Source organism: Acanthopagrus latus, chromosome 21 (assembly GCF_904848185.1).
Source record: "Acanthopagrus latus isolate v.2019 chromosome 21, fAcaLat1.1, whole genome shotgun sequence".
Classification (NCBI taxonomy): Eukaryota; Metazoa; Chordata; class Actinopteri; order Spariformes; family Sparidae; genus Acanthopagrus; species Acanthopagrus latus.
Window position 1 is genome coordinate 12,138,983 of NC_051059.1, and position 14,704 is coordinate 12,153,686.

Genomic DNA, 14,704 nt, shown 5'->3' on the forward strand with positions numbered 1-14,704 from the left:
AGATAATTTTTCTGCATCAAGGCTTTTCTTTAGTGAATCATCTTTTGTTATTATTCTAGCAGTATAAAAACTCCACGGCACAGAGGAATATGGGATGTTATGTAAAAGAGACTGATGAATGAATTTTTGGTTCGGACCTTTTCAGGAAAATAGTCTCTGATAGTTACTGTCCTTAATCCTTATCAAACATTGATTCATAAACAAATCAAGTATCTCCCCACCTGAATGTCAGCGCTGACATAAAAGTTGTGTGCAATATAATTAAACGGCCGAGTATAAAAATAAAGGGATCACTCTATAAAATAGCCACCAAGTTGTAGTTTCTATTTTGGAGGGTGTGAAGTTGGTTGTTAAAACCCCAAATTTCAAGATGAAATTCAGAGGAGGACTCGACCGCAGCGTCCTTAACGGCTGTTCATCAAACCTGCAGGAAACACTGTTTCATGCAGTCATTAACGTAACAAATGAAGCCGACAAAAAGGAAATTTGCATGTGGAGCAGGATTGCATATTAACAAAAAAAACGACTCCCCGCGTTAGTTAGGCTGCGGCAGTAACAGCTATCTGCTGGTTCCCTGATACAGATCTGATTCGTGTGAAATTAGTCTGACCTATTGACCCCCCGGCGCTCATCGGAGGCTGTTGTTATGCTATGATGCTGTGCTGCAGCACGTCGGAAGAAAAATGTCACTGTAAGTTCCCATCTCCTGAGTCCTGCCCCAGCTGTTTCACCACAGGTGAATTTAAATGAGTGACTCAGCTCGCTTGACGTCTGAAGGAATAAATAGTTTCTTTAGAAAAGTGTGATAATGGATCTGAAGTGAGGAGCCCACTGGTTTGGCAGACTGAGTTTTTTTCAGGGTTAAAATTTAAATCAGGAGCAGGTTATCTGTTCAGTTGGCATTTTCGGGCATGATGAGTAATTCCGTATGAGAATGTTTATTTTAAAGTCAGTGTCTGGATGTGGTTACGCTCCAACGTGAATAGCTCTGATATTGCACTTTCACAGTCTAACAAAACTTATAAATCTGAAAACAGGTTTTATATAATGTTTTATTACAGGTTGAACACACCAGTGGACATCAGGACGAAGCTCCATTTTTGCTCCTTTAACTTGGAGGAACACTTCAATTCAACATCTGAGAATGTATTTTGATTTATTTCACCTTTATTTTACCAGAAAGTGCCACGAGATCAAAACCTTTTTTTCGAGGGAGACCTGGTCAAGATAGCACACCCTGACAAAGTTACAGAAATGATACAATAGGGCAAGTCAAATTAAAGCGTATATGCTTTTTTGTCAGGAATTAGATGAAAAGATTGATGCAACTGTCCTGTTTGTCAGATAAATAGGTAGCAGCTGGTTAGCTTAGCTCAGCATAAAGAACGGAAACAAATCAAAACTGCGAGCCTGGCTCTGTCTGAGGGTTACTAAACTCATCTACTTGCACTAATTAGTGTGTTATCGTTAGTTTCTTTATTCTGTACAAGAAGCGAAGTTAAAAACAACACATGGTGGTTTTTTATAGACATGTTCTTTAACTATTACTGCTTCCTTCCAAGAAACAGTTCGATAAAAACCCCAGGAAAAAACAATAAATTGTTGTTTTTTCAAATAAAATTGGTTCATAAATTGTTGAACTATTCTTTTACTTTGCAAAGTTATCAAATTTATTTAAAAAAAAATTTACAAATCATCTATCAGTTTAATTCTGCATCTAAGTAACAATAGGGTCTCCATATGCACAGTTTTTCTCGATACCCAGGTTGAACCAGTTGCCTTTTCCTCCTTTATATGCACTGGTGACTATTCTCGCCCAGCCGTGTTCTCCCTGAAAACAAAACAGTGACAGTATTATTCATTCTGCGTGCGAGAAACTCAGCGTCAGTGAAAACGTCTTAAAAAACACTTTCCTGGGATGCTTCGACTTAAGAGAGTGAATTCATGAGTATCGGAGTAGTAACTCGTGTCACTTTAAGCTGATGACTGATGTCAGACTGTCAACAGGCTGAGAAGGCGGCAAGCGGTGAAGATAAAAGAAGGGAAGAGACGAACCCAAAACTCCCCCCACGAGTTCCTGACGATCCAGTATTCGGTCCCGTCTTCTGCCACACCCCAGCCAGCCACAGATATGATGTGATTGGGCAGAGACAGCGGGTGAAACTCTGAGAAGATCCCTCCAGAGTATTGCTCCAGGCTGTTGGTGGCCATCAGGGCACAACTGAAAGACGGAGGGAAGAGTTCCTGAAGTCTCTTTCATCTTATTCTCTTGTCACATTGTTTTGTTCAGTAAAATGTGACAAGGAATAATAGCCACAGTATTATTATGGGCTCAAATCAGTGTCAAAATCTGTATTTTTTTTGGGGCGGATTTATGCGGTTAACACAAGACCAAAGTGAAATCTGCGGTCTGATGTTAAAAAAAGCCCTGACAAACCCAGTGGAAGGGCGACTGGTTGTGGAATAACTAATTACAAGCCCTGAGTTGGGTTTTATGGTCTTCGCATCTCTTGCTTTATGAGTCTGATGTGACCATTTTTGGACAAGACGTTGGAGCAGAGGAGGAAACGCAGTGCTACGACTCTATCCTGATTCACAGACAACAAGGCAGCGATGTGATGATCGTCTGCTTTTCTCTAAACAGGACCACAATTTACAAATGAACCATAAAGAGACCATAAACTCTTTAGGAAACTGTCTACCGAGGTAATAAATCAAGTGAGAAGTAGACTCATTTTCTCATAAGCTGTACATACAATCATATTTCTTTTGGAAACCAGTGGCGTTGCCCCCTGCCGCCACCCCGGAGGCTCTACATATGTATATTACTGTATATATAAGGATTTTCAAATGTTTACAACAAATGATTGACAGCTTCTGAAATACTCAATTTCACAACTTCATTCACTGCTATTTACACCCATTTAGTTTAGTCCAAGTTTGGTCCAACACATCTGCAGGTATATTCCAAAGGCGCACAAAGACTTTCGAAGACCTTTTGAATACTGCATGGAATTAATTTAAAGACAATATAAAAGCTGTCAAAAAAAGCCCAGAACTTGAAAGAATAAGTGCGAACGTGAGATGTTAAACTATCGATGGACAGGGCGAGGAGAAGAACATCAGCAAGCTGTTAAGTGACATAAACTTTCATTGTGCTCATTTAGGCGGATATGTAGTGAAATAGGTAAGTCTATAAGGTAAGCACATTAAGGCTTTAAATTCATATAATTTACTGCATTTTAAGATGTACCTGAATGAAATAAAATAAATGCTCAGCACCGTTACGTTTCTCCAAAGGTTTTAAGAATGATTAAATATGTATCCACTAATAAAAGCTTCACTTTGATTGAGACCGGCTCTGTGTAAAGTTAAGGCTGAATCTCTCACTTCACACGGAGCGTGTAGGCGGATGGATGATAAGAAGCGACCGGGGAGGAGGACTTGCTCTACCTGATGGGCCCATTGGTGTAAATTTCAGCTTTCATCTCGTCTCTTCCAGAAACTTCCCCGTAGTCGCCCACTTTCCACACGGTGTAGTTCTTCACAACAGCACACGACTCAAAGAAGGAGCACGTACCACACTGGTTAAACTGCTCACACTCTGGAACAAACAGAGGTTATTCATGATGTGACAACATACCCAAAGCCACTTCTGTGGTAGCTCCCACTGCAAATGGTGTCTCCGGGACCACTGATGACACACACACAGACTCAAAAGGTATAAAACATTTTACACTGCAGGTAAACTTAAGATGTCATTTTGCAATGTTTACAATTTAGCAGACGCTTTTGTCCAGAGCAACTCACAGTAATTCATATAAACATTCATACACCGATGGCAGTGGCTGTACCAGGAGCAGTTGTTGGGTACGGTCTTGCCCAAGGACACTTCAACATGCAGACCAGGGGAGCTGAACCAGCGACCTTCTGATAACAAGATGCTGGCTCTACCCCGGAGCCACAAGACTTCTCTAGATTCGATCTTTTATGTATGTTTTTCCACTTAAATACATATATAATAGATGGCACAGAATATGTGGATAACAAACCCCATACACCCCCATGTGACTGTTCATCATCACATTCCAAACTCATACTGTACATGCTGCTATCACAGCCTCCACTCTTGTGTCCACATGATTTTGAAACCTTGCGGAGGGAATTAGCTCCCATTCAGCCTTAGGAACATCATTAAGGTTAGTCACACTGATCTTGTTTGTTAGTGTCTGGCTTGTAGTCTGCTCTCCTTGTGTTGGATCATGGAGTTAAGGTCCTGCTTCTGTTTCAAGTTCTTCCACATCGACCTGCGAAAACGATTTCTTTAATGGACCTTGCTTTGTCCATGAGGGGATTTTCCCTTTCAACCATGAACTGTTTGCACAAAACTGGAAGCAAACTCTGGTCACTGTACGCTTAAGCATTAACATTTTCTGTAACACATATGTTTGGCCGTGGAGTGCAAGTTTATCAGCAGTCAGAGTGACCGCAACCAAAAAAACAGTGGAGTTTTTACTTTGGTTTTTGGCTTGGTAGTTGTTGCAGGTTTCATCGGGAATGCCCCTCTTGTGTGCGTAGGCGTAGACCCTCAGGTGATCTCCTCCATAGCAAGAGCCCGCCCCGCCACAGTCGATCACGTTCTGGACCGACAGGTAGGCTGACGGCCACGTTCCTCCACGCTTGATGTTGATACGGTCTTGAGGGAAAGATGACCAATAACAACTATCAGCATGTTGAAATGGTTTCTCATGAAAAAAAATGAGATCTTTATGAAACATTTAAATGCAGATGAAAGACACATTAACAGAAATCAATCCCTCTACTCTTATCTTCCTTCCTCCCTCCTCCACCCATCCCTCTCTCTGTTGCCATGGTTACCAGCTAGCGCACTGGTGGCTCCCATGGCCCAGCAGGACCCACAGTACTGGGGGATGTGTTGGTTCCGTGTGACGCTCACAAAATTCTTCCCGCTGATGTTCCTCCAGTCCCAGGACGGAGGAAGGTCCGACAGCTTCACATACTCTCGTGGGCGAGGCTGCGTCCTGAAAAAAGTCAAGGATGAGGCTCGCGTTTCGCTGCGATCGTTTTTGTCAAGATGAGTTTCTTTTTTTTTTTTTTTAACCCTTGTGTTTAAAAGAATGACAATAAATCACCCTTGTAGCCTCTTAAGGAAAAAAAATAGTTATATTGTAATAAATATAAAAATGCAGTTATAAAAATCTGTTACGTTACAGAAACACATCATACACACGATTAATCTCATTCATTTTACTTGAGTACCCTTAATGGCCAAAGTTAGTACAATTACAGCTCATCAGCCACCCATTATCTGATGGGCTTAATAAATGTAATTGGTCTAAGCACATCAGCTATTATTAAGGGGTTGACTAATATGGCTATTTCAGGACTGATACTAATTATTAGAAATCAAGGAGACTGATAACTGATATCTGGGACCATTTGCAGCTAAAATGAAACCCCCTCCACATTTTGAACAGCAAGTATAATTTACTCACGTACAATTTTGAGGAACTTTACTTGAGTATTTTCATTTTCAGCTACTTTATGCTTCCTCTCCAAAACATTATCTTGGTAAATCTGGTTACTGATTACTTTGCTGATTCAGTTTATTCAGTGTTTATAGGCTATTATAACTACTGTGATGTTACCAATCAGATAGTGTTGTGGGCGGGACACTGTGAGAGGATGCTGCATCAGAGCCAAAGTAGCACACTTTACAATCAGTTCATTTTATCAGTAATCGGACAGAAAAATCCCCAGTATGATAATCGGAAAATGCTGAATTCCCCCTCCGATAATCGTCCATCCTGCCAATGATTACCCAGCAGGACGTGCAGAGAAGGCATGAAAAATCATTCAAGTAGGTGCCTCTGTGAATCAGTAAATCCTCTACAAATCCCTTTAATACTGATGGCCCAAATATGTTTTTTTTTTTCATCAAATGATCCTAATGATTTACTAAAGGAGAACATAAGAGATATTTATGAAAATAAATACTGCGCTGTGGTTCATAATTTCACATTTCGCTGTGTGAAATTATGACAAAGATACCCAAAGAAAAATAATTAATAATATAAGTAGAGAGTTAAGTAGAGAAAACAAACCCATAGTTAATGTCATGTCATTTTCCATAACTTACACTACTCAGAGTTAGTTATGGATGTTGGGAAGTTTTAGTGTTTCACTTGATTATTTATTATATTCTGTATTTTGTGCCACATTTCATTTGAATTTTATCACATACAAGTGCAGATGAATATATGCACCCATATCCCAAAATCCCTGACTCATTTTAGTAGTTCATGAGTTACAACTAAGTGAACTCCAGCATTAGCCTCTGTTACCACACCAGGGTGACTTATGTAACATAAATATAAATATAAATTCACTACTTAGTGAAACGGCCTATGTTCACTCACAATCATGTTATCTGTAGTCAAACATGAATTCAATGAGAGTAACGTTAAATCTGAGCCGCAGAGTGACGCTGGCTCAGTCGGAGGTAAACAACGAGCCCAAATCGTTAAACTGTCGCTGTCAGTGGAAACTGAACATTTCCTCGTCACTTACTTGACAGAGTCTGGTGTGTCGTCTCTGATGGGCTTGTAACAAGGCTCAGATAAGAGGCTGCAGGAGCTGATTTGAATAGAAACTGATACTAAACAAAGTACCAGCGGCACAGTCTCTGAAGGCGCCATGTTGGCTCCGTTCTGCCATCTGACGCACGCACGCACGCACACAGCGCCCCCTGCCGGCCCCTGTTGCCATGACACCCTCTTGCTGAGTCTGTTGTCAAGGTGACAACTATGCAGTGTACAGATAACCTCTCACCTTTTCTGGACTGTGAAATATCCCATTAAACACATTATAGTATCCCAATATAATTGTATACATATCAATACCAATAGAATAAAGGTTATGACAATCCTAATATATTAAAAATGTCCCAATATATAATGTTTTTAGGGTTCTCATTTTGTCTACTCTATTAACCTTTATCATATTGTTTGGTACTATAATTATTGTTGTTATGTTACGTTCTGTACATATATTTGTTTGTATCACCCCTGTTTGATGTCCTTGTGTAGCGTTATTTTTGCTTGCATTTGTTAGAAATATCCATACTGTTTGGTTTACCTCAATACTTTGGAAAAGAAAAATACTTCAACCTTAGCTGAACTCCATCAAAAACTGCTGAGTGCCACACTGAGTTGTGAAATTCAACAGTGTGGGAATATTGATATTGTCATATTAAAATGTTGACATTGTGACGGCCTTGATTTCACGATTGAAGTTTGACTGCCTTTTTTGTCTGACTCTAATTTCTATTCATTTCTTGATCATTTCAAGGTTTGAACTACTGAGCCTTGTGAATGTCTCGGCTCTGGGTAATTGTGACGGCCTTTCAAGGAAAATAATAATGGTTAAAGCTGCAAGCAGCAATGATCGGGCCCTCGCCGCCCACCTACGTTGGGCTGTGGCGCTGTTGGAGGAAGCACACCTAGATGTTTGCATGTGCAGGTGTTTCCTGGACGTGGTCTGAATGGGTGAAATAACACTTTTTTGGATTATGTGAAACTAAAGAAGAGCCACAAAGTCACACACACAGCCACTTATCATAAGGGAACGCAGAGACATTCAAGAGTCAGCTGTAAGGATGTGTGTTATCTTGCAGCTCGTTGCATTTAGCATGATTGATATAAGTATTTTATGTCAACAAGGTTTGTGTCTTAAAATATTTAGGAAACATGATATCAGTTTAGTAGGTCTATCTGCAGTGGTCTCACAAGTAATAGTCCTTAACAAAATAGATAGAATCAGCTCCGCTTAAACCAGCTGCAACATCCTGCTTTTATATCAGCGCACCAGTAATAATCAGTAGATACACATTTAAAACATAGTGATTACTTTGTTACTTCTACTTTGTAGATAATGTTAAAAATGAGGTGTCTCCTCTGTACTGTGTGAATTAGTCCACCCATTAAGATACTCCTTTATACTATTATACGACTTTTTTCTTGCCTCTACTGCACAAAAGAATTGACACGATTCACAAAGTCTTGGAATTTCTTGAAAATAAATAGCTTTTAAATTTGGCACACACAACTTTGTTCTTTCTGCATATATCTGTGAAGACGTCAATACTTTGATGCTCCCCAAACATTTAAAATCGACGTGTAACGAGTTTACTGTCAGTGACAAAGTTGACAAACTCATACACTGTTATCCTCCATTTGTTTTCTCATTTATACTGTTTCAAGCACTTTATTACCTCCCATAATGCCGCGCTCTTTTTGCCTTCCCACACACTGATCAATAAATGAAAGTCTCTCAAATAAAAAAAAACGGGGGCAGATTTTGCGAGCTCAGCAGGAAACTTTTAAACAGTGTACTCGGTTCAGTCACAATCACATTACGCCTAATGCAGGGCCTGCTGATTGGCTGAGGTTTTCATGGATAATACGCAGCGCTTAACCCAGTTATCGCATCAAGGTCCGTGTGTTTTATGTGAGAGAAGCACTGCTGTTTGTGTCTCTGATGATTAAAACTAGAATCAGATTAGACGTGCATTAGGAGGCTAACGAACCTTCAACGGGAACACAAGATAAATCACTCACCGGCTGTCATTTGCTGTGCGATACATCTTCAGTTTGTGGTCTTTTCTCTCCTCATGATGATGACGCCGAGCTGCCGTACTGTAAAAGCTGCACAGCAGTAAGAAAAAGATAATGCTCGTGTGTTGATGTCGGTGTAGAAATGAAAAAACTAAAACCAAACACAAGAAATCAAAGTGACGCTCTGCTTTAAAGGGAAAATGTCCTAAAATGCAGTACTCAAGTATATAAGGGTACACGTTTCAGGCATTTGACTATTTTCTTTTCATGGCACTACATATCAGACTGGAATATTGTACTGTTTTACTCCAGCACAAATACAGAGACAGCCATTTTTATGCAACAAGAGTATTTTTAGAAAGACATTGGGACATTCTGCAGCCATTTTTTATGGCAACAAAAACCACACATTTTGCCCGACACCATGATTTATTTGTATTTCAAACCAAGTGGATTTGGTGCCCAAACCTAACCAGACCTTAATCACAGTGTGTTGTAAATGAGACTGAGTGGTTTGTACAATGCCAACATGTACAGTACTCTGCCAAAAGGGTCGCCATGCAAGTCAGTGTGATTCAACAGCTGGAGACAATCACAAAATGTTTCACGTCCAGTGGATGTTTAGATGTATCACAGGAAAAATTTGACCTGCAGGACGGTTTCGATTTTATCTTTGAATTATTTACATTTACGGGCATTTTGCAGACGCCTTTTGTCCAAAGCAACTTACAGTAATTCATACATTCATACACTGATGGTGCTGGCTGCGAGGTGCCGAACGACCACATCACGAGCAGTTTGGAGCTCAGTATCTTGCCCATGGACACTTCGACATATAAGGGGAAATGAACCAGCGACCTTTCTATTAACAAGATGCTGGCTCTACCCCTGAGCCACAGCCAGACTTTTCATCACCCATCTGTTTACTCTGGCTTACAATGGGGGTGTTTTCTTCTCAACAAGCTTATTCTATTTATTTATTGACAGAAACTGGCTTCCTTACTGGCAGCTATTGAGATGCGCTTCTGTCTGGCCTGTAGAGCGAATTTTCATCTCTCGCTGCCAAACTGTCGTTCCACACACAACGAGCATTTCCTGCCTCAGTTATAGATAGGATAACGGGCTTTTGGAAAGGCGAGACAAATGGAAACAGTTCAAATTATTTAAGTTTAATGACTGTTCGATTGCCTTGTCATCTGAACAGCATTAGAAGCTTATCTCATTTTTTTCCAGCTGAAGAAGCATAATGGCATTCATTAACTGAATTGCAGATATGTTTAGTGGTGTCATCAAAGCTTATATCGCCTCAGCATTAGCCGGCAGGAAGATGCTCATGTTAATGCACACATCCAGGATGTCGGCCTCCTCATAAAGAACTGATACGTTGAGAGATGTCTCTGTATCATCACATTACATCCTGTTTTTATTTAGATTTACAGCACTCAGATGGAAGAGCAGCCTTACGCTATACAGCCATGTCTTAGTGGGGGTTGTTTGTGCCTCCGAAGAAGTCTCAAAGCAGGGAAGAGCTCAGCGTCTACTAACACAGCAGCTATGACCTAAGAGGTCAAGGGTCATCGGGACTTCATTCCTCTGGTCCTGCCGCAGACAACAGCCCCTGTGTTTCATGACACAATGGACTTCTTAAGAGGAGGCGGCAGGGTCTGCTCTCAGAGAAAACACACGAGTAAGTGACTTGATGAGCAGGAGCGCTGCTGATGATTAAAGTGAAGCGTTTGTTATTGAGATCGAGAAACTGACGACTTCTCAGCCCAGCATCAGAGCTGTTCCCTCAGTTACCGTCTTAAATCCTCCTCCAGTGGCCGGGGTTACGCTTGCTCGGTGAAGCTTTAACATGCAGAATAATAAATGATTTGAGGTCAGCTACTCCTTCTGGGAACAACCTCCCCGTCCTCACTGTCACATAAGTCATCATTTTCTGATGTTCAGAGTCATGCTTCAGTATTTGCTCTGTGGTGAAGCACTGTTCATATTTTCATGGTATCTACGTTTCCTCAGCCCCTATCGGCGACCTATACCTAAAGCTATACGTTTCTCAGAGTGACCTCCATTGTTGGCCTGAATACACTGTGTGCAGCTGTTCGAGAGAGAAGAGCAGACTGATGGAATACTAAGATCTAGCAGGTAGAAAGTCAGTAACACAGGCTTCGAGAGCGCATATTCTCGCTGATGGTCTTGTGTTCTTATGTAGGTCAAATAGAGGCGTCAGTATTCAGTTGATAGTGTTTCATAACAGCATTTTAATGTTGCAGCTGCTTTGTGCTGAGCAAATATAAGAAAATGCTTTCCATAACTTTGTCTGAGCGTCTCAGCACAATAATCCTACATCAGAACGTAGACATTTGGTCTTTTATTTCAAAGTGACTGGCACCACAACCACAGGTGCTCATATCTCACCATTTTATTTCGGCTTGCAGCTAGTGATTGCTTTCATTATGGATTAATCTGCTGATTATTTTAATGATTCAATGATAATTTGTTAGGTTTGTCGAACTAAGCCTTTTGCATTTTAATTGTGATTATCGTTGCTGCCAATCTTTTTTCTGTTGAGCAACTAATTCATTTATCAGCAAAATTAAGCTGTATTTGTGTGATCTGTCACAGGTGCATTATGTAGTTTTGAGGATACACTTTAATCTGAAGAAAAAAGCTAATTGACGTTTAACCAATACACCTGAAACTATTTATGGAGCGCGAAGATCACAGATTAAATCACAGGAGTTTGAATCACGTGTGTGCACTTAAAAGGCTCAAGCACCACCCAGACTGGAGTATTTAGGTTTTAATATGACAGCAGCGATGTACGGTATATCTGTCTGAATTCCTGAAGAGGCGAGCCTCCTGAATCCACCACATAAAGACACTAAAAAGCCCACTTAAGCAGAGGCACCTTTAGAGTGCACGGAAAGTGCATCCATGTAAATATTGAACGGACACACAGTTTGGATTTCACTCATGGGTCGATACTGAAGCAATCTGGACGTTAATCTCATTTGCACTTCTGTGTTCTTCTTGGCAGAAGCCGCTGCAGGCCGGCAGTGCGGGATCTCTACTCGAATTACAACGAATTCAGCATTTAGAAAGATTTCATTTGGAGATCCACATGAATATTTAGACAGGCACAGATTCTGTGCTATTACATGCATATTTTCGCCCACTTTTTGCAAGAATGGACAATTTTTGGAAGAAGAATCAATCTGCTATTGAGGACTGTGTGATATGGACCAGTTGAAAGCTCCAGAAGAAGTTATTGCAGCAGTTTTGTCAGCTGTTTGTCACTAATGACGCCTTTTTTCACATAGCTCATCAAAATATCTTGTTTTGCTCCAGAGGCTCAGAACAAGCAAACCAGTTAATATTCTACAAATCTAATGAATTAATCTTGCAGTTCTTTCGCAAGCCCCTCCGTCATCTTCACATAAATACTCGCCCAAAGATAACAAATTCCAAAAAATAAGCATCAATCAAAGTTTCCTGACTTGTCAAAAACTGAGCCTTTGGGATTGTAGGTCATTGTTAGGTCATCTGGAAGTGTCCATTTTTGATGAGTTGGGAATGAGACTCGAAAATCAATCATTCTTACAGACAGCACCCTTTGGCAGTGCAGTTTTCTTCACAATTTGGAGGCCTCAAAGAACAAGGACCCGATGATGAGCAGCATCAACAATTCCTGTTGCGACGATCATAATTCAGACATCAACGCGAGGCAGGTCAGCAGGATCAACCGACTTGAACCGACACTGTGTGTCGTGCAAGACTGTTGTGTCCATTTGGCGAAGGGAGCTTATCAATAACTCCCCCCTCTCAAGAATCGTATGAATAATGGATCAAAGGCGAAAGTTACTTAAGATTCACATCCATCTGCAGGGATTAGATCAGCAGGTCCAGACTTCAAACGGCAGAAACAAATCGAGGGCTGACATGTTTTGAGGTTGGTTATTGATTAGGGCTGGCTGCAGTTCAGGGCCTCGCGGGTGACTCTCTGGCTGCTCCCACATCCAGCCAGTCGCTCTGGATTTCCAGGGAAAAGTGATGCTTCAGAGGCTGGCAGCGAGTATGTTGGTCCCCCCGACGTCAGCTTTTCCCCTCTGCTGTTTATTTTTCTGACTTTCACAAACCGAATCCACGTCGGTGATTGGGCCAAGCGGTGATTCATCACATCACAAGCATGACCTTTGCTGCTTTAAGTGCCCCGTGTTTCAAACGCGGAGGTCGAGGTGGGTCATTTGGCTCGGTCCTGAGAGCTCCCATCATACCTTGCTTTCATCCCGCCTAATGCACTTCAGAGGAGGCAATAGCATGGATCATTTTCTTGTCGATATCGTCGTTAAATATATCAAAGCACGTATGATTGATTGGTTTCTTCTGCATTTTAATGCTTCATCCGCTGCACAACAAATAAACATGAGGTCAGCGCTCCTTCACTTGTTCTTCAGTGCAGTTTCTTTTAATAGTGGTAATAAATAACAAAGGTGTTTGATACCTGCAAATAAGGAATAATCAATTTTGAGTAAAATAAGCATCTCTATACTGAGCCACATTATTTCTACGTTAAATGCTGTGATTTTATTTGAACTCCATTTTTTCTCTTTGCTGCAATCAGTGCTATCGTAATTTGTCTTAAATCGGATCAAGTAGGGAGGAAGATTATGTGTCATAAATAAGCATACAGCATTGATGAAGGGCTTTAATGAAAGTGGACTTCAGAAACAAGGAAAAACAATCTATATTCAGACTTTCTCAGACATTTCTATGTATTTTGGCACAAGCGTCTTTCTCTGTTAATCTAAAATTAAGCTGAAATACATGTTATGAGTCACCTCAAGTACTCACTGTATACAGTGGAGCTTTAAGTTCCAGTGACTCATTTATGACTCGAACCAAAAAATTAGTGGGATAACATGATGAATGCAGGTGTTTTTCACAAGTAACACGTTACTGTGTGGTATTCTGTGAGCCTGCACTGAGGCACAGTGGTGCTTTGTGCTGAATGCTAATGTTAAATTTTATGCTGTGACAACACTGAGCTCATCGACTGTTTAGGTACAGGCACCAAAAACACTTCATTAGGGTTCGAGGAAGATCATGTTTTGGCCGACCTCGTTCTATCACCACTAACACGGCTGCAAAATGATAAATCAACTTTGTGTGGCATTTCTACAGCCCTCTACTGATGGCTCAAAGCACTTCACAACACTTGTCACGTTCATACACTGACTGCTCCCTCCACTCACCTGACCATGGGTCGTTTCATTTCCCCCCCTCTCCATTTAACCAACCACATTCTGCCACATTCTGCTGTCAGCCAATCGCGACTCTGCTGTCAAACTTTAAAACCGCTCTCCTCTCTGCTGCCGTCATTTCAGGCCCTCCTTGACTCCATTCTCCTCCAGTTCCTCATACCCAGCCGCGAGGTTCAGCTCACCAGAATCAACTCCCCACCACATCGCGATCGACTCGAACCACCAAAGACTTTTACATTCTCTATTTTAAACATTGCGACACATCGTTACGTTCACTCAAAAATATGAGTCTCTCCTGATTGAAACACATATTATATGAACATGACATGACATGTATTGTCAGAATGTTGATATGACATGTATGATGTGTATAAAAGTGATGAAGACCTGTGGTTAGCAGAGCCGTCAAACACAGATTCAGACACATTCAGATGTATCTTCCTGGAACACAGTGTCTTCACCAAACCTCATGGCATTGAGGGCCATGACTGGGTGCACATGCATGTCATGGCAGCACGTCTCATCTGTGGTCATGATAATATGTGATACGGGTCGTCACAGTCACAGTGTTAAGGGCAGCCCATCTATTGCCATGATCAACATTTCATACCCAGATTTCTATGATTTTATTTCTGTGTTGCATGTGATCTCCTTGTACGTATTTCTTCACGCCAACCTGCCTGTTGTCTGTAAGTTCAGAGGTCAGCCTGGAGCAGAGCAGGGGCCACGCAGCCAAAAGACTTTCAGGACGCCTCAGCAGCTGCCACAGCTCGGCACGTCATCCCAGTGACAACAAACTCCAAC

General features: G+C 41.2%; 1 protein-coding gene across 1 annotated transcript; it reads right to left on the reverse strand.

Moving 5' to 3' along the window:
• Positions 1-1,034: 1,034 nt before the first annotated feature.
• LOC119011314 (cathepsin Z) lies at positions 1,035-6,779 on the reverse strand. Its single transcript, XM_037084323.1, has 6 exons — positions 6,592-6,779; positions 4,879-5,042; positions 4,517-4,696; positions 3,454-3,604; positions 2,056-2,221; positions 1,035-1,831 (listed from the first exon to the last, which is right to left on the reverse strand). The coding sequence occupies exons 1-6, from the start codon at positions 6,717-6,719 to the stop codon at positions 1,718-1,720; spliced, it is 903 nt and encodes a 300-aa protein (XP_036940218.1). The 5' UTR covers positions 6,720-6,779; the 3' UTR covers positions 1,035-1,717.
• Positions 6,780-14,704: the final 7,925 nt, after the last annotated feature.